This window comes from Nomascus leucogenys, chromosome 11 (assembly GCF_006542625.1).
Source record: "Nomascus leucogenys isolate Asia chromosome 11, Asia_NLE_v1, whole genome shotgun sequence".
NCBI lineage: Eukaryota > Metazoa > Chordata > Mammalia > Primates > Hylobatidae > Nomascus > Nomascus leucogenys.
In genome coordinates this window covers 111,720,799-111,744,688 of record NC_044391.1, presented here as the reverse complement: position 1 = coordinate 111,744,688, position 23,890 = coordinate 111,720,799, and the positions used below count along the sequence as shown (strand labels likewise).

Below are 23,890 nucleotides of genomic sequence, written 5' to 3'. Positions count from 1 at the left end.
AAAACTCATATATATTCCAGTTCATTATTGTCCATCCTCCAGAGGACAGGGAGTGAACAAACACTTGAGATGACAGAATCTCAGTGCTGAATAATTTACCCAGTCAAAAAAATCTACACCACTCTTACCAATGGTTGCTAAGAATTTACTACCTTCAAGGATGGTATGGTAGTTGAGCTCAGTCTCTCTCTCCTACTGCAAAATCCTCATTGCAGTAGTCTCCTTCTTGAATAAGTCTTTCTTAAAACACATGCGTGCGTGCACACACACACACACACACACACACACACGGTGGGCAATTAAGTAACTACCCTCAAAATATTAGCCACCATCAAAAGCAAGTCATTTCAGCTCTGTTTACAAATAATTTCTTGTTTTGAAATCTTCTTCCTTGCAAATTTTATCTGGTGGTCAGATCTTGAGTCTTTAAATGTTTAAAATATTTGACAACTATTTTTATATCATTGTAGTATTTTCTTCTTATGTCTGGATTAAATTTTTTCAGGATATTTCTCTTATTCCATAAATGACATGGCCTCATGTCTCCTTTGCATGTTTACCATTTTCCTCGGGCTAATGTTCAGTTTCTAGATGTGTCTCCTAGGAGTAGTACTATGAACAGGAGTGAACATAACGCTCCTGACATAGTCTGATCAGCAAAGAGCAACAGGAATTATCACCTCCTAAGATTCTCAGTTATATCCTTTGATACTTAACATTTTTGGACACAACATCAGACAGTTCATAGTAGTTCATAGTATTTATCTTGTTATCAATTAAATTCTTTTTCTGTGTGTGTGGTGCGTGTGTGTGTGTGAAGAATTGGAATTAAAGGGGCAAAAACAATGACAATGGGTAAGAATTAGTCAAGTAGCTAAGACTTCTGGCAGACCATTCAATTCTAATGATATCAAAGTGGATTTGGACAGATCCCAAGGGCAAGTTCTTCAAATAAATGTAATGCTTAACTCACTGTGAGATTCAGGAGCTTAGAACATGCCATATCCTGAAGGAAAAAAATTCAGAATTGTAAATCCTAGCCATTTATAACTTTGAAAACATGTGCCAGGGTCACGCTGTGAGGGTGAACACCTCTGCTTTTGGTCCAGGGATGAAACAGTAATGGAGTGAGTTTTCAGCCTTTGAAGACAGACTGAAAGTTTGCATTGGTCATTGTGAACTTGACAGGGAATAAGGGAGCTGTGCTTTTTACAGATTATTGGTTTTTTTGTTTTTCAATCAGTGGATTTAACATGAATTTGAAGGGAAATTGGAGAGACATGTGCTCAAGTTATGAGAACTTTTTATTGGTTTAAGCAAGAGTGCAAAAATGTTTTTAGAGACATTTTGTTTCATTCATTCTTAAGAGATAAATTCTCACTTATCATTAAAACCCTTCTGTGTGTATGAGTGTGTGCACATGTGCACGTGTTTTAGTAACTCCTCAGTCCCCTCTAGTCCTACTCAGAATCTTAAGAGGCTGCCTGTCATAAATCAGAGAATATGAAAGTGGGAAGTCTACTGCTTCTCCTGGCTCCTGAGAAATGTGAAATAACCTTAAGGCAACATGGCTAGCTTGTCAACAAAGAGAACTCATGCAAATTGTGTGTGTGTGTGTGTGTGTGTGTGTGTGTGTGCTGTGATGTTTCACTTCAAAATAGTCACCTTAGGAAAATGTATGTTTTTGCCAATAGGAATATTGCCGTTTAAAATACAACACTGTTCCAGATCTTAAAAAATGTCTTTTGAGTCTGTTGTTCTTTTATCTTATTATTGGTACTCCATCCAGAAAGTAAGAAAGTTTAGATTTAAAAGAGGACAATGCTAAATGCAGATAAGAGTGGTGGAATTTTAGACATTGGGGAACAAATGTAGAAGATGCTTCTCAGAAAGGTCCTGGGCTATACCGAAGGACCTTCGCTTAATACTGTAAAGGAAGTTGCATACTTTATGGCATATTTTTAAAATACCTTCTATATTGTCAAAACTTCGTATTTGAGGATAGGAGCTATTATTTTTAATGCTAAAGTTTACTTGGAGGAGTAGTAATTTAGCTCATTTTTTCTGTTTTGCTCAAAAAATGAGGTATGGCCATATAATAATGAGATTAGTTTTCTTGTGTGGTACTAAATTGGCTTTGAAGTCATGTTGTATGACTGAGAACTCTTCAATACTCAAGAATACTCTTGCCTGTAAAAGTCATAATTTCCATGGAGTTCACTTAGAAGAAAACTAGGATGGTAATTTTTTTTTCTCCTCTGGATGAGTTATTAGTAGATAAAAGAGCAGCAAACCTCTGTCTTTTTCATTTTCTCTATTAAAACTTGAAGTATAGAAAAAAGGAAATATTTAACTTGGAAGATGGATGTGGTTTCAAATATTGCTTTCTCCATTTATCTCTATTTTTTATCATAATATCTTTTGAGTCCTAGTTCATCCATCTATAAAATGCATATGATAAAGTAAACTCGTAGGGCTGATAAACAAATTAGATGCCTACATGTAAATTTCTAGCACACAGTACACATTGCATAAATCACTTTGATTAAATTATTGTTGCTCAACGTCTAGTGAACACAATAGTAAAATAATATATGGACTAATGTTTATTGAATCTGTATCAATTATTAATGCTAACTTTAAAATATCATCTTAATATGTGGATGTATAGGAGTAATAGGGTGTAAAAGTTCTGTCTATTCAGTTTTAAATAGATGTAGATTAAAATTACCACTAAAACACTCTATCTCCTAACTCATTACTAAGGTTACTTTATATTCCTTGGGTAGAAACAGAAATAAGATAGACTAGCTGCTAAATGCATCTCTCATACCATACTGTGCATTTACTTGCATTAAAGAGCTAGTGACATCAGTATATAATGGAAAAAAATATCTTGAGAGTTTAAGGAAGGTTAATCACAGCCAGTTGGATCATATGCAAAACGCTGAAGCTGAATCTTCCAAAGAGTCACCAGTATGTTCTAGTAGGTCACTTAACACGTTCAGGGTTGGAAACAACTTCAGACTCAAAACCACTTATCCAATGCAAAAAACTCATATACAAAATCTCAATGAAAATCTATCAAATAACCGCTTACATACCTCTGGTAATGGCAGACCTAGTATTTCCAAAGATAGTGAATTATATTAATGTTGAACTCTGCTTTACAGCTATTTTCTAACTGAGCAGAAATCTGTTGCCTTGTAACTTCGATCCGTTGATCCTAAGCCTACACTTTTGGGGCTGGTTTGCAAGAGGAAAATTAATTCTTCAGTAGAAGAACTTTTACTAAGCTAACCAATTCTGAGCATGTTATGGGGCTCAGTAAAATGAACAAATGGGATTTTTTTTTTTTTTCTGAAGTCTCGCTCTGTTGCCAGGCTGGAGTCCAGTGGTGCAATCGCAGCTCACTGCAATCTCCGCCTCCCGGCTTCAAGCGATTCCCCTGCCTTAGCCTCCCGAGTAGCTGGGACTACAGGTGTGCACCACCATGCCCAGCTAATTTTTGGTATTTTAGTAGAGGCAGAGTTTCACCATGTTTGGCCAGGATGGTCTCGATCTCCTGACTTCTTGATCCATTCGCTTTAGCCTCCCAAAGTGCTGGGATTACAGGGTGAGCCACTGTGCCCGGCCAGGGATTTAAAGCAAAAAGGCATCCCCGTCACTATGGACTTGTATTATTAACTGAAAATAAAATATGTTTCCAAAAACTCATCACTGATTTATTCAAAATTTGTGACCGAAGTGCATCTTTGATTCAAATGATCATCAATTAACTAAAGTCATGGCATTTTTATTTTATCTATTTCCAAAGCAACTACCATGTGGTTGCATTAAAGCCTATCAGACGAAAAAGATTCCTGTAAACTACCTAAGTTCCAAGTTGAATAAAAAAGAATAAGCTTGTTTTCCTTTACTTTAAAATAATCTTTCTCTCCTTTTTCTCTGTCTCTCTGTATCTTTCCGTTTTTCTGACGGTCTTTCTGTCTCTCTGCACACACACACATACACACATAAACACATATACACCCACAAAATATGTCCTAGTATTCTCGAGCAATTCATTTTACTTAAGAAACTTTTACTTACATGTAAAGAAAATGTTCTTGATAAGAAGTTCCCATTTTACTCAGATTTATCTCAGAAAGAAACTTAACTAATGTAACTTATTATATTTCTTTGTGAGTACAATAATCAATTCTTTGTTTTCATTTATGACCAAATGTGAAAATGAAGACATAAAACACATGCACAAAATAAAATTCAAAGCTGAAAATAAATGGTTTATTTTTAACATAAGTAAATTTACAAATCAAATGAAAAATGAAAAATACAAAAGTTCATGAATGAAATAAAAAAGACACTCGCAAAATATTAAAACCTATGGAAAGAAAATAAGTAATTAACGAATGATGTTTTTGTTTCCCAATACAATGGAGTGATTTTTTATTAGAATCCTTGGGAATCATCTAAGTTATAATACAGAAGAGAATTAAATAAATTTTATATGATTTTGTAATTAGACACTCTATATATCACAGTTCTTTCTTAACCTGGGCATGGAAGGTCCCTATAGCATATATTTAAAACCATTATGTTTTTTCTAAAAATTTGAGACATGGTTTGTTCTTGTTCTCTAAATTAGAAGTATGTTTCCCCATTTCCCTCAAATGTTCTCTATTGGCCATGTTCTGGAACATTAAAAAAAAATCTTGAAACAAATTCTCTTGCAATGATACGTATCACTTAACCTTGATATGCTTTATATTACAGCATTTGTAAAATTAAGTACCAAAGGCAGGAATATAAATAGAAAAGACATCAAGGCATTTCTAGGGGTGCCCAACAGAATTTGGGATAAATATGGAATCCAAAAGTGCAAAAGGAATGCAGCATTGGCAAGAGAATGGTCCTTTGGTGACTAGACTATTCCCTGTTTGCCTAAAGCTTATGTAAGAATTGATATTCAAAGCTTATCTGGAATAAGCTCTTTTCTGGTCTAGTAAGTGAAGGGTTAATAGAGGGAGTAATTGTGGTTTCTAATGAGGAAAAATATTAAGAAGGCTAAAAAAAAGTAGATCCAAGAATGACCTACTTTTCTACTTTTTTCATCCAAGTGAAACTTTTTTCAATTTAAAATAATCAATAACACTTATAGAGGGAAATGATTTATTATGAACTTCAATAGTGATGAAGGGCACTTAAATATAGGATATAATTTTACATTTGTTCATCAACATTCATGTTACTGGGATAAGGGCTTTCTTAAATTATGAATTATTGTGTTTCACAGGATACTAAGATTCATTTACAGTTACATTTGTTTCCTTTCTCACTCAACAGTTCAAATAGTTGAGCGCTGAGGTTAACATAGCTTAGTGTCTAAATGTGTCTGCTGGGAATATAGTAGGAAATCAATTAATGCCTGATGGCTGGCTACTGCTTAGCAGTGACCATGGAAGCTCTGTGTACAGCAGATTCCACTGCAACCTAGATAAACTGTAGCAATAGTTAAGTTATTTATATAAACTTAGGGAAGGCAAGAACTATGACAACTACCATTCTGTGAGCTGTGAATTAACAAATAATATTTACATAAAACACTGACACAAAAACATTAAAGTAAAAACATAATTTAAAAACTGGACAAGAGTTCCAGTGGTTTTTAATATTGTACCCATAGCTATTTAAAGTCATATACATACACATACACACACACAAATTATATATATATATATATTTCATGTGCATGTGGATTTATATACACAGATATATGTAATGTATGTATGTGGATATGTATATATATATATATAATTTGTGTTTGTGGAGATATAAGATATATATCTCATATACACATGTGTGTGTATATATGTATAATCTACATGTAACATAGATATTTACCACTCTGTAAACTCTGCACTTAGTTTTCCAAGTCTTAAAAACAGCAAAATATTACTGAAAACAAACAAAACAACTTTCACTGACAGTGACTTCTCATACTGACTTATTTGGAGCACGTATATTTCCTGTACTAGTGAATAGGTGACAGGAAATGCAGTTAATTCTCTTAGAATATTAATGCCAAAAGCAACTCTCAAGGCCATTGTCTGACCTCCACACTTTACAATGGAGCAACAAAAACAAGTGAGAAAAAAATCACTTTCCCAGTATTCACATTAGCAAAGTTAAGACTTAAAAGACAAATTGCCAAACATCCTTTTCTGTGCTCTTTTCACGAGTCAGAAAAATGCCCTAAAAGAGTCTTTCTGTTACCTCCCTCTCTATAGCACCATTAGGAGATTTCTTTCAGACTGAACCTAGTGTGAAGCCTCCTGCAAACTCTAAACGAGCAATGCGACATAAGCAGATAGGGAGAAGGAATGAAAAACGTGGGTTGACCTGCGGATCATCAGGAATTGACTGGAGCAAAAACAAAAATTAAGAAATATTCTTCAAGTTTACATATATTTCATAAATTACCTGAGATGAGGACAAGGGTGGTATAGAAGACAAGTCCTTTAAATCAATTAAAAGAAACATTTTCAGTTACACTGCTTTGTATCATCCTAAGTGGATGTCAGTCTTGCTGTGGTTATGTATTACACAGCCACATGAGGAAAAAAGTTCATTATCCTCAGCTAAAATGTAGGCCTTGATTATCTTTTCAACGGACGAGTAAAAATAAGATAAAAAGAAAACTATACTCGGAAACTCATGACCCTGTCAACAGTGACTTATTTTAAAGGCATATTTAAATTCATAGGAAAGGCTGCTCCATATGTTAAGATTTTAAAAAGAATAGAGACATATAAAAACAGGGATAGACAATGTAGAAGGGGAAATTCGCATTGAACAAGTCTTTGCCTGCAAAGAACATAGTGGCATCAGAGACTGGTGACAGAACGTTGATAATATCATTCTAAACTTTAGTATTGCCTGAGGAAGCAGAATAGTCAGCCACACAGTCACCCTAAATTTATCCCTATCGGGAGGCTTAGACCATTATTTTTGCCTATGAAACCATAAACTGCAAATGAAGACTGGGGGGACTCTTTCTTCCTTGAGCACCCCTTGTTCTTTTTACCCTTTTCATTATTCCTTTCATACATTTTTCAAAGATGAATACGAGAGGCCCTGCTCATCACTGCTAGACCGCCTGGGACTTTTCTTCACTGGCATGGCCACCTGCAGCTGCTTCCAGAACCTGCCCTGTGGATACTTGGATTTTTCCCCTTTCCATTTAATGACCGTGAGCACCGTCTTAGCCCTCTTCAGCTCTTTCACCTTCGTTTCCTTCACAGCTTTGTACTGTACTAAAATGACGTTGATGTTGCCCCGGGAGGCCATATTTTCTAGGCCAGCCTTGAGCTCCAGGAGGGCTTGGGTTCCCTGGAGCACGTAGTTGGGGCTTAGAACAACCAGGAGGCGTCTGCTTTTCTGAATGAAGCTCAAGGTCTCATCTGTGACAACTGGGAAAGAAAACAACCATGGGGATTAGTGTTGGCCAAAAACTCCCCAAAAGCATTGGGGCTTGAGGAGCAAATGTAGGGAACTTAGAGTACCAGCCTAAGAATTGAGGTGAAACTTTTTACCAGCAAAAATGTGAACAACTTAATCCTTATACCTGCAAACTCTCTTGTTAAATACCACTGTCTTCAGGGAAAACAGAAACTATATGCCCATATTTCTAAAAAGAATTCCAAACAGGCATGAAGCCAAAAGGTAGTGTAGTGTTGTGACCTTGATCTTCAAAAACAATACTTGAGACACAAGGAGTAGACACATTATACTGAAAGCAGTTTCTTCAAAGTGTGTGGCATCTTACGGTCTAGCCACGTCAGCTCATGAGCCCTTTCTTCACCAAAGAAACCCATGCACCATGCATAAACTCTCTAGTACCAATGGACACTCAAAAAGATATACGTTATATAATCAAAATAATATAATTTTATTTTTTGCTAGGACAGGACAACAAAGGTAGGGACCTTCATCTTCTGAAAGTCCCTCTCTATTGTTGGATACCTCTCTGACTCTAATATCACTATGTCCTTAGACTGGAAGCTTAACAAAATCTAGCCAACTGAATGGCATTTTGGCTGGTAACACATTCTCGGGTGGGCTTTCTACTTCTTTCTGCCCTGGAGCCTAAATTAATCGCTGGATCTTTCTCCTCAAACTCCAATCATTACTATAAAGCTATATGTTTCGGCAGCTGCTAGATGATGTGTCAACTTGCACTAACAGGCAAATGCTTTCTTCAAGGAAAAAAGAAGAAAAAGCAGGAAAAATGGAAACGCAATGTAATTTTATTCTGCTTTCAAGGGCCCTGATTAGTTCCTGTCACTAAATTCTTGGAACCAATCCATCTCCTCACAGTTGCTTATTGAGGATTGCATAGTCCTTTACCTGTGTTTCAGATGGTTGCCAACTCTAGGCAACTTACTAGAATTGTGGAAACTTATATCATGTCTTGCTATATTCCTTTATGAAGTCATTTTGCCCCTTAATCTTCACAGGTTCAGAAACAGTAGGGAAAGCCTTGCGATTAAAATCTAGCATGCACAGCCTGGGGGAGAATCCAGGAATGATTGTGTGTTCCACGCAGTGGCACTGGAGGCTGAGCATGTGTAAGCATGGAAAGAGACCCAGAGTCAAAGAAGATTGGGTAAGAGCAGCAGGCAGAATAAAAAACGAAGCAAAAGCTAACTAACAAAAGCAAGATGCAAGAGTAATTATGTAGAATGTGAATTCTTCAAAGAATTATCAACCCCTATTGGAGGGTCTTACCCAGTTCCGTGGTAGATAAGTATTTATTGAATGGCTGTATGAACAAATAAATGGGTGAATAAATGATTGGGGAAATTAAGTATTAAAATGAGTGGAATTTATCCTTTAACTGAATAATTAAGTCGTAACTTCCTAGAAAAGTTATACTGAAAGAAATGTCTTATCATGGACTTTTGGATGATGATTGGGAAGATAAAATAACTGATCCAACTAAACCAAAATGAGAATAAAATTTCAACTCTATCTCAATTATCCATGCAATATTTTAAAAAAACTGTTAAATGATGAATGTAGACAGGATTTTAGAAGAATAAAATTGGTTTGTCTTGCTTATGATTAGATATATTACAAGCATTTCAACAGGATAAAGTTTAACAGTGGGTTTGGGAATGTAACTTACAAATTTATTAAAAAGACACCAATGAAAAATTACTTTGTGTGTTACTGTGTGGATCTAAATAGGAGTTGTACTTTTACTTTAACACATTCAAGAATTTAAGCATTTCCTTTCTTTTTAAACCTTCTAGTTACACTGGCTATTATAAAATTTTAAAGTAACCCTCAAATGAATAAGCTGACAGGAAGAAGAAACAGACCCAAGGAAAAGGGGAATTTGAGTAGCACTATTTTGCTTGAAAAGAAAAGTGAGGGGGAAAAAAAGAGCAAATGCCATAGGAAAATACTGTAATTATTATCAGTGAATCACATAAGGAAAAATTCTACCCACACTCTTCTGCCACTCAGTTTTAGTAAAACCAAGTAAACCTCTGTCTTTCTAAAACCAAAATAAAACTGCTTTAAAAAAAATTCTCAGTCTTGTAAAACAATTCTAGACAACCCATTGTAGATTAGCCTAAACTGAAAAATCTAAATGTGAATAAAAAGGATGTTTAAAGCTATGGCCCTTTAATAGAGCTCTAATCCACTGTGCCTCCACGCTTTTCTGACATGCATCTTTGAAAGATTGCAAGGGAAAATATTTTAATACCATAAACTGAGTTGAATAGTATACCTCTTCCAATGTAGTTTTATTTCTAGATGAGTCTGTTACATCAAAGAGCAATGGACATTAAATATCCAAAGATGCTGTGCCATGACTCTCTCCCATAATGCAAAACTAATGATTCTCTCTGCCTTTCAAGGTAGCATCATTTGTACTCATCTGAAATACCTACTTCCCCCAGGCAGACTGTCTCGGTCAAAGATGCACAGCTTGTATCCAAATTCATTCTCCAAAACTCCACGGAGGGTCAGTAATACAAATTCTTCTTCTTCAGCATTCCTTGCATAGGATACATAAATATCATACTCTTTCCCATCTAGCAAAAGGAACGCAGATACGATGTAAATTAGGAAAGTTTCTCAATACCATCACATTTTTCTTCAATCTAACTTCTGCATATTAGACATTTTCATTACGTGACAAACTCCAGTGCGATTTTTTACTTGCAACAAGTCTCCAGGCAAAACGACTATTTGAAGATATAATTTTGAATGCTATCTGATATATCCCTAACTCTCATCTTACAGGTTGCTTTATAGTGGAAAAAGAGTGAGGTTCGTCCCATTCAACTGCAAATGAACAAAGCCAGAAGGTAAATCGTAGGTACTGGCAATTAATACTGTACAGAAAATTTCAACTTCCTGTCCAAGCCTATCACTCATTAATATATTAAAATTACAAATTGAGCAAAACTTTGTGAAACTGCCTGAATTATTTATATCTGAAAAGAACTAAAATTAAAAATATAATTAGATTTAATGGACCAATCTTTCACAAAGTTGCTTAATTAGAAAAATCACGTCTCATTAAAAACTATCAATTCCGTGTTTCTTCCATAAGCCTACTGAATTAAAATCTTTATGGGGTGGACCTACGAATTTGTATGTTTGAATGCTCTATTCTTTTCACTAGGCAAATTTGCGCTAGAGCTGTGCTTTTTAAATGTTAACGTACACATGAATCACTTGGGAATGTGGTTTAAAGGTAGATTCTGAGTCAGTAGGGGCTAGGTCTAAGATTCATCTTCTAATAATCTACACGTGATGTTGCTGCTGGTTCACAGATCACTATCTGAGTATAAGGAGTGTGGATCAGCACTGTCCAATACAGCAGCCATGAGCCACGAGTCTACTGCTCACTCAAAATGTGGCTGGTTTGAATTGAGATGTGTTATAAGGATAAAGTAGGATACATTTTACATTTTGAACATTTTTAGTACCAAAAAAAGACTGTAAAATATCTCATTACCTTTTTAATATTAATTGCATGCTAAAAAATAGTATTATAAATATATTTAATCAATTCATTATTTTTACTTGTTTCTTTTTACTTTTACTAATGTGGTCACTGGGAAATTTTAAGTAGGTAAGTGGCTCGCATTATATTTCTATTTGGATAGTGTTAATTTAGACCGACTAATTAATCCAAAAAAATAGACTAATAATCTTTGGAAAGATTTTTAATAGCAAGGGCTGAAATTAAAGTTAATCTGCTTAAATCTTCCAGTTAATCTAGGTTTTTCAAATCAACATGTTTTCTTTTTTTTTTCCAACATATGCTCTAAAGATGACAGTAGAAGAGGTTTATGTCAAATTTCTGTTACTTACCTAAAATGGTTTCATCTGTTCCAAAATGAGCCCGGTAAAATAGGACCATCTCTAGCCAGTAAACATGGTAAACAACAATGAGAATCACCACTAGCAGGATTGTGGCTCCAAAACCACAAGCCAGTTCCACTGTGTATCTTGGAGCTGGCACTGGAATGAACAACAAAGAAACAGAATTGATTTCTGTGTGGTGACCACAGTGACCCATCATCCCGGCAAATAGCTGGATAAGCCAAGCAGCTTAGCTATGCACCTGCCTATGTATGAACAATCAGAGATAACATTGTAGAGTTTAGCACTATTTTAAAATACTAGACCGTGTTATATTTATCTTTTTGTTTCCAGCACCTGGTATAGAAGGTGTTTTTTATTTGAATAGTCTTTGATGATATATAAATTAAAACAGAATCATAACATCAGGAAGGACTTAGAAGGTCATCTAATTCAAGTCACAATTTGACACCTAAATCTCCTTACAAATATTTTTGAAAATTATCATGCCATCCTCGGTCCGTATCTTGGGATGGAGTTCTCATTGCTACCTGAAGAAGTCCACGGTATTGGTAGAATTTTAATTGTTCACGCAGCTGATCTGAGTAACAATCTTAATATTTTTCCACTATAGTTTCATTCTCTTGTCTAGTGTAGTATGAAAAGAATTTAATTATCTTTCTTTTCTACTTGGAAATAGGCCTCAGAAACATTATTTTCACTGTGCAAAAGCAAAGGACATCCACCAAATGCTGAATATGCTTGGCTCTGGAAGTTATTTCACATGTTCACAGTTCTTCAGTACATATTCTAGAGGTGAACTTGCAATATCTGGTTGTGAACAGACTTCTGCATTATCTACTTATTTTTTATATTTTAGGCACCTTTGCAGTTTCTTTGGAAGTATCAGAAATAGAGTGAGGTAATTCTCAATTACTTAAAAACCAGATCTTCACTCATTAGCCCTATAATCAAGGTCTGTCACAACCAAATTACTAACCACCTTCCTTCCTTTCTCATTTACCATTGCTTTTTCATCAAAAACATCAGGAAGATTTGATGCCCTTTTCTCATTCTGTGACTTCTGGCTGGAAGTCCTTTCTCTTTTCAGTTTCCAAGTCTATGCTCGAATATCATTATTTTATATAAGCTTTTCTAGAATAAAATTTTTATTGCAACCTGGCCCTCCCTTGTAGAAATTTTTACTCTTCCCTTTGTTTATCATTTGATTACAGCATTACTTATTATATTGTAATTTGTCTACAGAGCAGCTTCTTCCCTCCCTCTCATTAACTACACCTTTACAGCCTTTCAGGTAGAGATTATGTCTTTTTCTTCCATGATATCCCTAGAACGTCGAGTATCTCAATGAACATTTCCAGATATAAGATTTTACACTTCTGGGGTATTTAGAAGTCTATTACTAAATTATGTTTCACAATTTTATTTAGTTGCTTTATTAGCTTGTGATAATGAAGTTTAAGTGTTTGAAGGAGGAACGGTATATTTACCGGGTCTGAAGCAGGAGTGGCTTAAATTGTGTATTAGCCAATTTGATTATTATTTATTGACATCTACCATTTGCCAGAAGCTTCTGGGGGATACAATGATAAATAAGATGGAAAGGGTCTCTGCCCTTTTGTGGCTAATATTCTAATTCAGGGCAGTAAATATGTAAAGAAATAAATCAGCTGGTTAATTTTAAATAGTGATTAGTGATATCAGAGAAATAAACCATGATAATGTGATAGAGGTGATTGAAGGGTGGGACTGGGGCAAGGGAGGTGTACTGCATAAAGTGGTGAGGGAAGGCTTCTGTAAGCGCCTAGAACGTTGTAGATGTTAAATGTTTGCCGAGACACAGCTTAGAAGAATCTCACTCAAAGCTGGGATTGCTATAGAGGCTCCCTGACTCCAAAGTGCAGGGATCTTTGAACACCATCACGATGAAGCTCTATTATTGATCATACAACAGTTGAAATAAAATCATGTTCATGAACCTTGAGAGCTTGTTTGGAGGTTCCAGCAGGGGAGCACAGCTACTCTTATACCCTTGACAAAAGACCAGTCCCCCTCTATTGCGGATGGTCGTCCTCTTCCACTGAGCGCGCTGCTTCAGGAAGGAGTCACGTGAAGCAGTGAGGGAGGAAGGCGACACCTGCCTAGCCAGCCAGATCAGCTGAATCTACCCTGGTGATCAATGGGGTGACGGACGTTGCAGCCAGATCAGCTTCACATCCAGGAAATCACTTGTTAAAAAGGTATCTATTCAGAGCAGAAAATGGAAAGCAGCCTGGAGCTGAACCTGAAGTTCTCTTATTAAAGGGCAAATCATAGAGTTTTGATTTTATTATCCTAAACTGGGGATATTAATCCTGCCACAGGTATAGCCTGGGACTTAGCAGTGCAAAATTATTATCAGGTACTCTTGTACTCCTTCCATGAATAATGGCACCTTAAAATAAGAAAACTCCATCATAAATTCCAGAAGCTATGTTAGTGCAGTTGCGGAAAATTTACTAAGATCTATTTGGATAGCTGGCATGAAAATCATTGTGTCCTTGGTATTTCTGAGTATGTTATGTTAACAGTACAATAGGGTAATTTCCACTGTTCTTTTCATTATGTGCTCAGTTATTCGGCTCCCTCTGATTGAACATTTTGTGATGGGGGTGGAGGTTGTTGTTGGCTGCACGTACCTGAAATGGATTTTTTTTAAATGCCAATAGAGAGCTTGCTTAATGACCGAGAGATCAGTTACCCTCATAAATTTCCCTCTGCCCCATTCGTTTTACTACCGCCCATTTTATTTCTAATGGGGCACTTTAATTCTGTTTTGTGTCAGTCATGTGTCATATTTACAGATTGTATCTTGTAGAGCTATCTTGATAACAAGGAGTCACTAATGCTACTTAACGTATCGAACTCTTAAATAATCTACTAGCTGGATTTTCTAAATAGCTTAAGTCACATGCAAGAAGTTCTCTACAGGGCTTTCAGGTAAAGCAGTGCTGGCTTACAGGGAAAGAGTGACCCTCAGACTACATTTGCTGACTGCCTAGCTGGACCCTCAGGTGTTTTGACAAAAAGATTTCACTCTGATGCCATGCCAGACTAAAGAATTTCCTATCAGAGGCCGGGCTCAGTGGCTCATGCCTGTAATCCCAACACTTTGGGAGGCCGAGGCTGGTGGATCACCTGAGGTCGGGAGTTTGAGACCAGCCTGACCAACCTGGAGAAACCCCGTCTCTACTGAAAATACAAAATTAGCTGGGTGTGGTGGCGCATGCCTGTAATCCCAGCTACTCGGGAGGCTGAGGCAGGAGAATCGCCTGAACCCGGGAGGCAGAGGTTGCGGTGAGCCGAGATTGCACCATTGCACTCCAGCCTGGGCAACAAGAGCGAAAACTCCGTCTCAAAAAACGAAAAAAAAAAAAAAAGGAATTTCCTATCAGAAAGACGTGATGCAATATGACCAAATTGGACTCCTAAACTCCTTCTCTCATTGATTTTATTAATCATCTGATTCAGGATGTAGCCAAATTTAGCTACTTGATGGTTGTTACTCCTTGAATCAGAATTTTTTCCATCCTTTTTGTAGTTCAATGTAAATAACTGGCTTCAAAGCCCAAATTTCCAGGTAACCACCTTGGTTAGCTCTTAGTATTTTCCCTGTTTTGAGTTCTTGCTCTACAATCACGTTTCTCCTAGGAAATCTGAGTGATTTCCGCCATCTTTATTATTGCTGTCAGAGCCTTGCTATCCACTGCATGTCCCAACTAAACGCCAGCTGCTTGCACTTCCAAGTGTTCCCTGCCACAGAACCCATGGCTACTCCGTGCTAAATTGTTGGGACTGACGGATAATTTTTGGAACTGTGGTAATGACCATTCTCCTGAGTTGTAAACAAAGGGAATGCTTTATTAAAATTATGATAAACCAGAGACCTATGACTAAATGGACTAGCAGATGTTACTGATTTGGCTATTATAGTGTGTTAAAACACGTGCACTTTGGACTTCAGCTTCTGTTCTTAAAGGAGTAACTAGTACTGGACTAGCCTTCCTTCCATATCTAAAATATAGTTTGTAAAAAGTTGGACAACTGGTAAGACAGGAATGTGATCTGTGAGAGAAAAGACAAAAAAAAAAGGTAAACGTTACGATCACTCTGGCTTTTCGATTAAAGGCACCTTTTAAACTGTGGCACAGAGAGGGGAAAGCCAAAATGAGAAAGTGGTCACACTGAGCTAAAGAGATAGAAATGAGAGTTCAAGGCTGCTGTTGAGTCAGATTGCATTTATAGAGAAAAGAACTATTTAGAGATGGAACTCTAGAAGTCTGCACAGGATTATCTCGAGTCTTTAGCCAAATACAAAGCTACACATGTTTAGGGGAATACTTTAAAAGGTTGGGCAAAGAATCGCTAGGAACAGATCAACTCTTGGAGCACATGAAGGGCTGTGAGACAGTTGAGTACAGGCCACTCAGAGTGAAGAGATTTTGTTTAGCTCCCCAATATTAATTAAAGACTCCAGGTATGACATGCTTTAGAAGTAGGTCCAGTCTAACCCTACAGAAAAGGCTATTTTAGACCTGCTTTGACAAAGATAAGATGCTTTTTAAAAAGCAAGCAGTTATGCAAGTAATTTAATTACCCGCTAGAACAAAATGTAACACTGTCTTACAAAATTCAGAACTCAGAATTGTAACATCCATAATATCCAGCATATAATTTTTAAAAAGCTAGATAAAAAAGCAAAAAAGTCTACATTAGCTAATAAAAAGATAGCTAATCAAAACAGAATAAAAATTGACAAAAATGGTGGAATTATCAGATAAACACCTAAAAATGAGTATTCTACGTGTATTTGTTCAATTTTTTTTAAACCATGAACATTGTGAACAGCAAATAAAAAATATCAATAGGGACCTTTCAATGAAGATATGGAAATTCAAAAGCTGAAAAATACAATTCTGAAATAAAGAAAATGCAATAGATTAGACAGCACAAAGAAAATGGCCAGCATACATTGGAAACTACACAAACACAGAGTGGGGAAAAGGATGAAAAAGGAAGAAATAAAAATAACGAGAAGTTCAGCAACCTGTGGGACACTATTAATTGGATAGAAGTGGTCTATCCTAATTTTAACTGGAATACTGAAAGAAGAGAAAGAGTGAGGGGGAAAGCCAGACATATTTGAAGAGAAAATGGCTGAAAATTGTTCACATTGAAGGAAAAATATAAACACATAGAACTGAGAAGTTTAATAAACTCTAAGTAAGAAACACACACACACAAATGACACCACAGGCTATCATAATTTGATTTTCAAAATCAATAAAGAAAAGGTGATCTTAAAATCTGCCAAAGAAAAACATATAACAAATACATAAAGGGCACAAAAATAAACAAGAACAACAACGACAACAAAAACTGCCCCGTTTGCATTTTAAATAACATTAGCCAGGAGACAATGGAATACCTTAAAGGGCTGAAAGAAAAGAAATGGATACACTTTCAACATATCCTGTGAAAATATTGACAAAGGCACCAGAGAAACATAATGAGAAAGTAAAAATCTTTCCAATTAATTGTGCTGGAACAACTGGATATCGGTATGAACACAGAAATTAATAATCATTAAAGAAGTTAATAAAGTACACCTCATAAAAAATGAGAACCTCTGCTCATTAAAATACACCACGAAAAAACAAATTGTCCTGCAATAGACTGGGGAAAAGTATTTGCAAAGCATGTGTCTGACAAAGGACTGGTATCCAGGACAGATGAAGAACTGCTAAGATTCAATAATAAAATACAAACTATTTATAAAATGAACAAAATGTTTGAACAGTCACATCACAAAAGACATACAGATGGCCAATAAGCACATGAAGAATAAGTGCTCAGTATTTTGAGACATCAGGGAAATGAAGAATGAAACTACAATAAGATACCACCATATACTCACCTATAATTGCTAAAACGAGGAAGGCTGACAACGCCAAATCCTTAAGATGTAAATGTTGATGGTGGAATACAGAATGATATAGCCACTTGGGGAAAAAAAAAAGTCTAACGGTTTCTAATAGAACTAAGTCAGTAATTCCACTCATAGGTATTCATCTCAGAGAAGTAAAAGCGGTAGTCCATTAAGAAACTTGGATAAGAAAGTTCACAGAAGCTTTATTCAAAAGACCCCAAAACTGGTAACAGACCAAATGTTCACCACCCAGAGAATGAATAAACAAATCATTCTGCATTCTTAAACAAAACATAAACAAAACAAAACCACTCCATGGCAAACAAAAGGAGCAAATGCCTGATACACACAACAGCATGGGTGAATATCAAGAACATTTGCTGAGTGAAGGTACAGTTATACAATAGTGCATTCTGTATGGGTCCACATACACAGAGTTCTAGAATATTAAAAAAACTATTCTAAAAAAGGAAATAAAACCGGTTGTATTGTTTGGGGAGGTGGGGAAGGTGGGGGTAGAAAGGATTGACTGATAAGGGGAAGAATGTTACTTTCTGGTGACGGTAATATTCTATATCTTAATAGGATATTAGGTAATGCATATATATGCGTTTGTCAAAAATTATCAAATGGTACACTTGAATTATGTAATTTGTTATTTTATGCAAGTTTTACCTAGAAAAGAAACCTACAAATAAATATTAAAATATTGATAATGATAAGGAGCTTAAATGTTTACTGATGTCTGCATCTACTTTGAAATGTATCAGAAAATAAGATGGATTGATGTACTGGCAGAAGAACGAATAGACATGTGATAAAGCAAAGATAACAAAATGTTAATGGTAGAATCTAGGTAGGTTGTATTACTGCTCACTGTGTAATTCCTTAAAATCTTCCATATATTTGAAAACTCCCTTAGTAAAGTTTTGAAATATAAAAATTAAAATGAAATAAGACATTTTCAGATTAAAACAAAGCTGAGAGAATTTGTCACCAGCAGATGTACCAGAAACATTAAATAGTTCTTCCGATTAAAATGTTAGCAAGAATAGTGTCAGAAATAAAAAATAAGCAAATAAATTTAAAAAATTATCAGTTCTTAACTTCTTAGAAGACAGTTATTTAAAGCCAAACTTTCATAATACCTGGTGGTACATTGTAATTCATGCAAAACCAAAATGTATGATAGCACAACACAAAGGATGGGAGGTAAGAAATGGAAATATGCCATAGTAAGTTTCTCATAAAATATGTAAAGTGATTAATTCAAGATAAACTGATAAGTTTAGGAAAAATATTATAAACTCCAGAGGAAACAAAACAAAACAAGCCCCAAACAAAAAGGAAGAGCCAAAAGCTCAAAAAAGTGATAAAATAAAATACAATGAAAATACCAATTAGTCTAGAGGAGATAAAAATAAAGACAGGTAGACAACAAATAGCAAGATGGTAAACTTAAAGGCCGTCATATTAATAATTAAAGAAAAATGGATTAAATATTCAAGTTAAAAGGCAGAAATGATCAGATTGGATCCAATACCCAATAATATGCTGTAAATAAGATATATACATTAAGTATAAAGTATAAGTATAAAAGTATAAAGACGCTGCTAGGTAAAATAAAATAATGGAAAAAACATACACGAATTATAAGAAAGCTTGCAGTGAGCCGAGATCGCACCACTGCACTCCAGCCTGGGCGACAGAGCAAGACTCCGTCCCCCTACCAAAAAAATAAACAAATTAAAAAAATAAAAAAAAAAGAAAGCTGGAGTGGCTACATTCATATTAGACACAGAGTATTAACAGAAAAAAATGGGCATTTCACAATTTAAGAGTCAATTCATGAAAAAAAGACATATCGATCCTAAATAAGCATGTATTAAATATCACAGTTCCAAAATACATGAGACAAATACTGGCAGAACTGAAGAGAGAATTGGAAAAATCCATATTATATGTAAAGATTTCAACACCATTCTCTCTTTTAATAACTGAGCAACAAAGTAGATTGGAAAAATCAGAAGGATGTTGAAGACATGAACAACACTGACACTAATTTTCTTAGTTGACATTTACTGGACACCACACTCGAAACTACAAAATATGTGTCTTTTTCAAATGCATATCAAACATTTACCAAGATAGGCAGTCTGCAAATACTTTTTTTTTAAGTACCAATAAGCTTAAAAAGAACAAAATCATGCAAAGTATGTTCTTTGGACACATCAGAATTAAATAAAAGATTAGAAATTAGAATCAAGTGTGCAGCACTGTGGCAAAGCTCTCATTCCCCATTCCCTTGGTTTTCACAGATACCCTGGAAATTGAACCTGAAGGATAAGAAAAGGAAGGCTTGTACCAGTTCATATACACAGCCAGCACTGAGTCCAGAACTTGAACCCAGGTCTATCCAGAACAAAAACCTATGTTTCTCCACTCCATAATGTAGTTCTCTCAGGTAGTTCTAAGATGGAGACACCTGCTCCCAGACTTTTTTCCTAATTTCTTACATTAGCTATACTTAAATGACAGTATGAAATGTTACAAATAACTTTATCAAGAGTGAACATCAAGCCAACTCTAAAATTCAAATGAATTTTCGTATATAATGTAGTAAAACGATCTGGAAAATTCCAAGCGTGTTTAAATTAAGTAACACATGTCAAAATAACCCTTAGGTCAAAAAGAAATGAAGACAGAAATTAGAAAGTATTTTGAACTTAATAATAACAAAAACTCAACATTTCAACATTTGTTGGATTTAGTTAAAATAATCCTGTGAGGACAATACGTAGCTCAGAATACTTATTTGGAAAAGAAGAATTACTTAAAAATCAGTGATACAGCTTATATTTTAGGATGACTGACAGAAAGAAAATGAAGTGTCAAGTATGCAAAAAGAGGAAAATAAGTATATGAATAAAGTAAATAAAACAAAATATATAAACAACAGAGAAAAATCAATAAAAATATGTTCATTGAAAAAATTAGCAAAATTGATAAACCCTTATCTTGACTGATAAAGGACAAAAAAAGGCAAAACACCAATTACTAATATCAGGAGTGACAGTGGAGCATCACTAAAAATCCTGCAGACATTAAAAGGATAATAGGAAATAATCTAAAGAAAAGTGTGCCAACAATGTGACAACTTAGATGAAATGGAAAAAAATGCCTTGAAAGCCAAAACTGCCACAAGAAGAAACAGAAAATCTCAGTAACTAAAAAGGACACTGAATTCATAATTAAAAGCTTTCCCAAAAAGAAAACAACAGGCCCAGATAGTTATATGAGTAATTCTTTTGAGCAAGAAATACCAGTTTTACTCATAGGCTTTCACATAATCACAAAAGAGGGAACATTATCCAGCTCATGTAATGAGACCAGCATAACCCTGACATTAGTCACAGCATTACAAGAAAAGAATACTACAAACCAATATCCTTCATGAACAAAGGTATGAACAAAATTTGGTGAAACCCCATCTCTACTGAAAAAAAAAAAAAAATTCGCCAATGTGGTGGTGGGTGCCTGTAATCCTAGCTACTCAGGAGGCTGAGGCAGGAGAATCATTTGAACCCAGGAGGTGGAGGTTGCAGTGAGCTGAGATCGTGCCACTGTATCCAGCCTGGGCAACCAGAGGGAAACACCATCTCAAAAAAAAAAAAAAAATTCTTAACATGAACAAAATCTGTGACAAAATATTAGTAAATCAAATCCAGTAATACATAAAAAGGACAATAAATCATGACAATATGAGGGTTTATTCTAGGCATGCAAAATTGGATGAACATTTCAAAATCAGTAAGTATAAATCATCACACTGATAGATTAAAAATAAAAACATATAATTCTCTCAACAGATCCAGTTAAGAATTCAACAAAACTCAACATACTAAAAAAAAAAAAAAATTCTCAGCAAACTAAAAATGAAAATATTGCTCATGGAAATAAAGGTCATCTCCAAAAATCCTGTCTATAAAAACCTGAATGCTTGCCCTTTAAATTTGGAAACAATGCAAAGATGGCTGCTCTCAAAACTTCTACAATTCAACTGTTTTCTGAACAATTCAACAAATAAAGGAAAGATTTTTCAGTATGATATGAGAACAACTGGTTATGTGGAAAAACAAAACACTAAACATTAACCCAATACCTCGGAGTGTTAAAAAAAAAAAAAAAAAAAAAAAAAAGGATCATAGGCCTAACTCTAAAAGAAAAATCTACCAATCTTCCAGAAGAAAACACAGAAGGATATCTTTCAAACCTGAATACCTTTCTAACTTTAGGCAAAGATTGCTAATACCGAATTTAGAAACCACTAAGCATAGAAGAAACTGATATAATAAATGCCATCAAAGTTTTAAAGATTCTGTTTAAAAGAAAATGAATTCACAAACTGGCTGATAATATTAACAATTCATATATCTGACACAGGACTTTTATTTGAGATATATATGCATCTGTGTCTATATCCTAACATACATTAAATTTAAAAACAAATGACCAGTAACAAAAATGAGCTAAACATTTTAACAGATACTTCACAAAAAGATATATTAGCTAATGACAAATAAGGCTATGAAAAATTGCCCAACATCATTAGTATCCAATAAATGCAAATTTAAAGCACAATGTAATAACACTATGCATCCATTAGTATGGCTAAAATTTGAAAGTTTGACAGCTCCAAAAGTTGGTGAGGTAATAGAGTGCCTGGAATTTGTGTGCATTGCTAGAGGACAGGTCAAATGGTACAATCTCTTTGGAAATAGGTTTGGCAGTTTCTCACAAAGTTAAACAGATACCTTGCCTTAGTCCTTATCACGCTGTTATTATAAAACAACGGGCTGGGCGTGGTGGCTCACACCTGTAATCCCAGCACTTTGGGAGGCTGAGGCAGGAGGATCACCTGAGGTCCAGAGTTCGAGACCAGCCTGGACACCATGGTGAAATCCTGTCTCTAGCAAAAATACAAAAATTAGCCAGGTGTGGTGGCACACGCCTGTAGTCCCAGCTACTTGGGAGGCTGAGGCAGGAGAATCGCTTGAACCCAGGAGGCAGTGGTTGCAGTGAGCTGAGATCATGCCACTGCACTCCAGCCTAGGTGACAAGAGCAAAACTCTGTCTCAAAAATAAAAAATTAATAAAAATAAATACATTAAAAAAAGAAACTGCCTCCTCTTAATACTTAGCTTTAACTGACTATAATGAAATTTTGCTGTCAATAAGATCCATATCAGCATCTTTCTCTCATTCCAGGTGTTAGTCTTTTCTTGACATCCTTTTGAGGAAGTACATAGAATGCTTTGCTAATAAATTGAGAGTAGGCCCACACATGTAACGTATGAATGTGAACTCAGATACAACCTCTGAATTTCAGCATTAGCTGGCCCAGAATAGAAGCCAAGTGAAGAAAACCACAACTCCTCTGGTACCACTCGAAATACAAAGGTATGACCAAACGGTGATTTTATATCAGCTTTCAGCACAGATCATCTAATCTAGAGGATCCACCTGTCACTTCACATTCCTGACGCTGTCCTTATTACACCATTTAGAGCAGGGGCTTCTGTAAAAGGCGAGCTACTCCAGTAGCTCTGGGAGGCAAACTTGTGCTTCACTCCTACATTACACATTGCTTTGATTGTTTTGATCCTATTCATTTGACAATAAGTTATTAATTTATGTCACCTTCCATAATTATTCCCCAGGATACATCCCTCAGAAGACGATCCCCACAAAAAGCTCCATACTTAAGAAATCTGGAGTCAAATACATATGAAAACATCCTGCCACTATAATCCAATTTCCTGCAGATATTCCTATCAAATGTTCACATATTAAATACTCGAATGGGTCCTAAATAAACTAACTTGATTGATTTTTTTAAATCCAGACATAAATGATACTTATTTAACGATAAAAGCCTTTGTCTAATAACACCTATGAAAATCTTAAGGAAATAATGAGTTAATATTTATTGAGTATTTCATATATAGGTATATATGCCAATAACTGTGCTGAGCGCTTCAAAACAACCTTATGAGGCAGTGGCATTATTGTGTCTACTTTAAATATAAGGAAATTGAGGCTCGGAGACATTTACTTTTCACAGAGTTAGGATGCGCAGAAACCAGAATTTCAACACAGGTGGTCTGACTCTAGAGTATAATAATGCATTGCAGGACAATACTGCTTCTTAGCAGTGTTCCCGAGAACTCAGTTTGGGAGGCTGCCTTACGTCATGTACTTCGGTCTTTCCTTTTCACACTGGCTTCTGAGGAACAGAAGCAATGAATTACCCTGAACTGATTCACTAATACTTCATACGAGGCATATACGTTTCAGGCCTTTGCTATTTACTTTTTAAATTGTAATGAAAGTTTGAGGTGAATCCTGTTTTAGCTTTAAAAAAGCATTAAGTCTCATTGTAAAATTAACAATTATGTGCTATTTGATTCATTTTTGAATAAATATTACACACTCTATATACATTAGGAG

At 35.4% G+C, this 23,890-nt stretch overlaps 1 protein-coding gene across 6 annotated transcripts in view; it reads right to left on the bottom strand.

Moving 5' to 3' along the window:
• IL1RAP (interleukin 1 receptor accessory protein) overlaps window positions 1-23,890 on the bottom strand; it is a 143,652-nt gene that overhangs the window by 4,418 nt on the left and 115,344 nt on the right. For 4 of the 6 annotated variants that reach the window (XM_003256655.2, XM_003256657.2, XM_030822982.1 and 1 more), the window contains 3 exons: window positions 11,401-11,550; window positions 9,966-10,109; window positions 4,266-7,472 (listed from right to left, as the gene is read on the bottom strand). In XM_003256655.2, coding sequence (XP_003256703.1) covers window positions 7,105-7,472; window positions 9,966-10,109; window positions 11,401-11,550 — 662 coding nt within the window. In that variant the 3' untranslated portion in view covers window positions 4,266-7,104. Of the gene's footprint in view, window positions 1-4,265; window positions 7,473-9,965; window positions 10,110-11,400; window positions 11,551-23,890 lie in introns of those variants that run through there. The other 2 variants (XM_012510558.2, XM_003256658.3) reach the window with 1 other exon arrangement.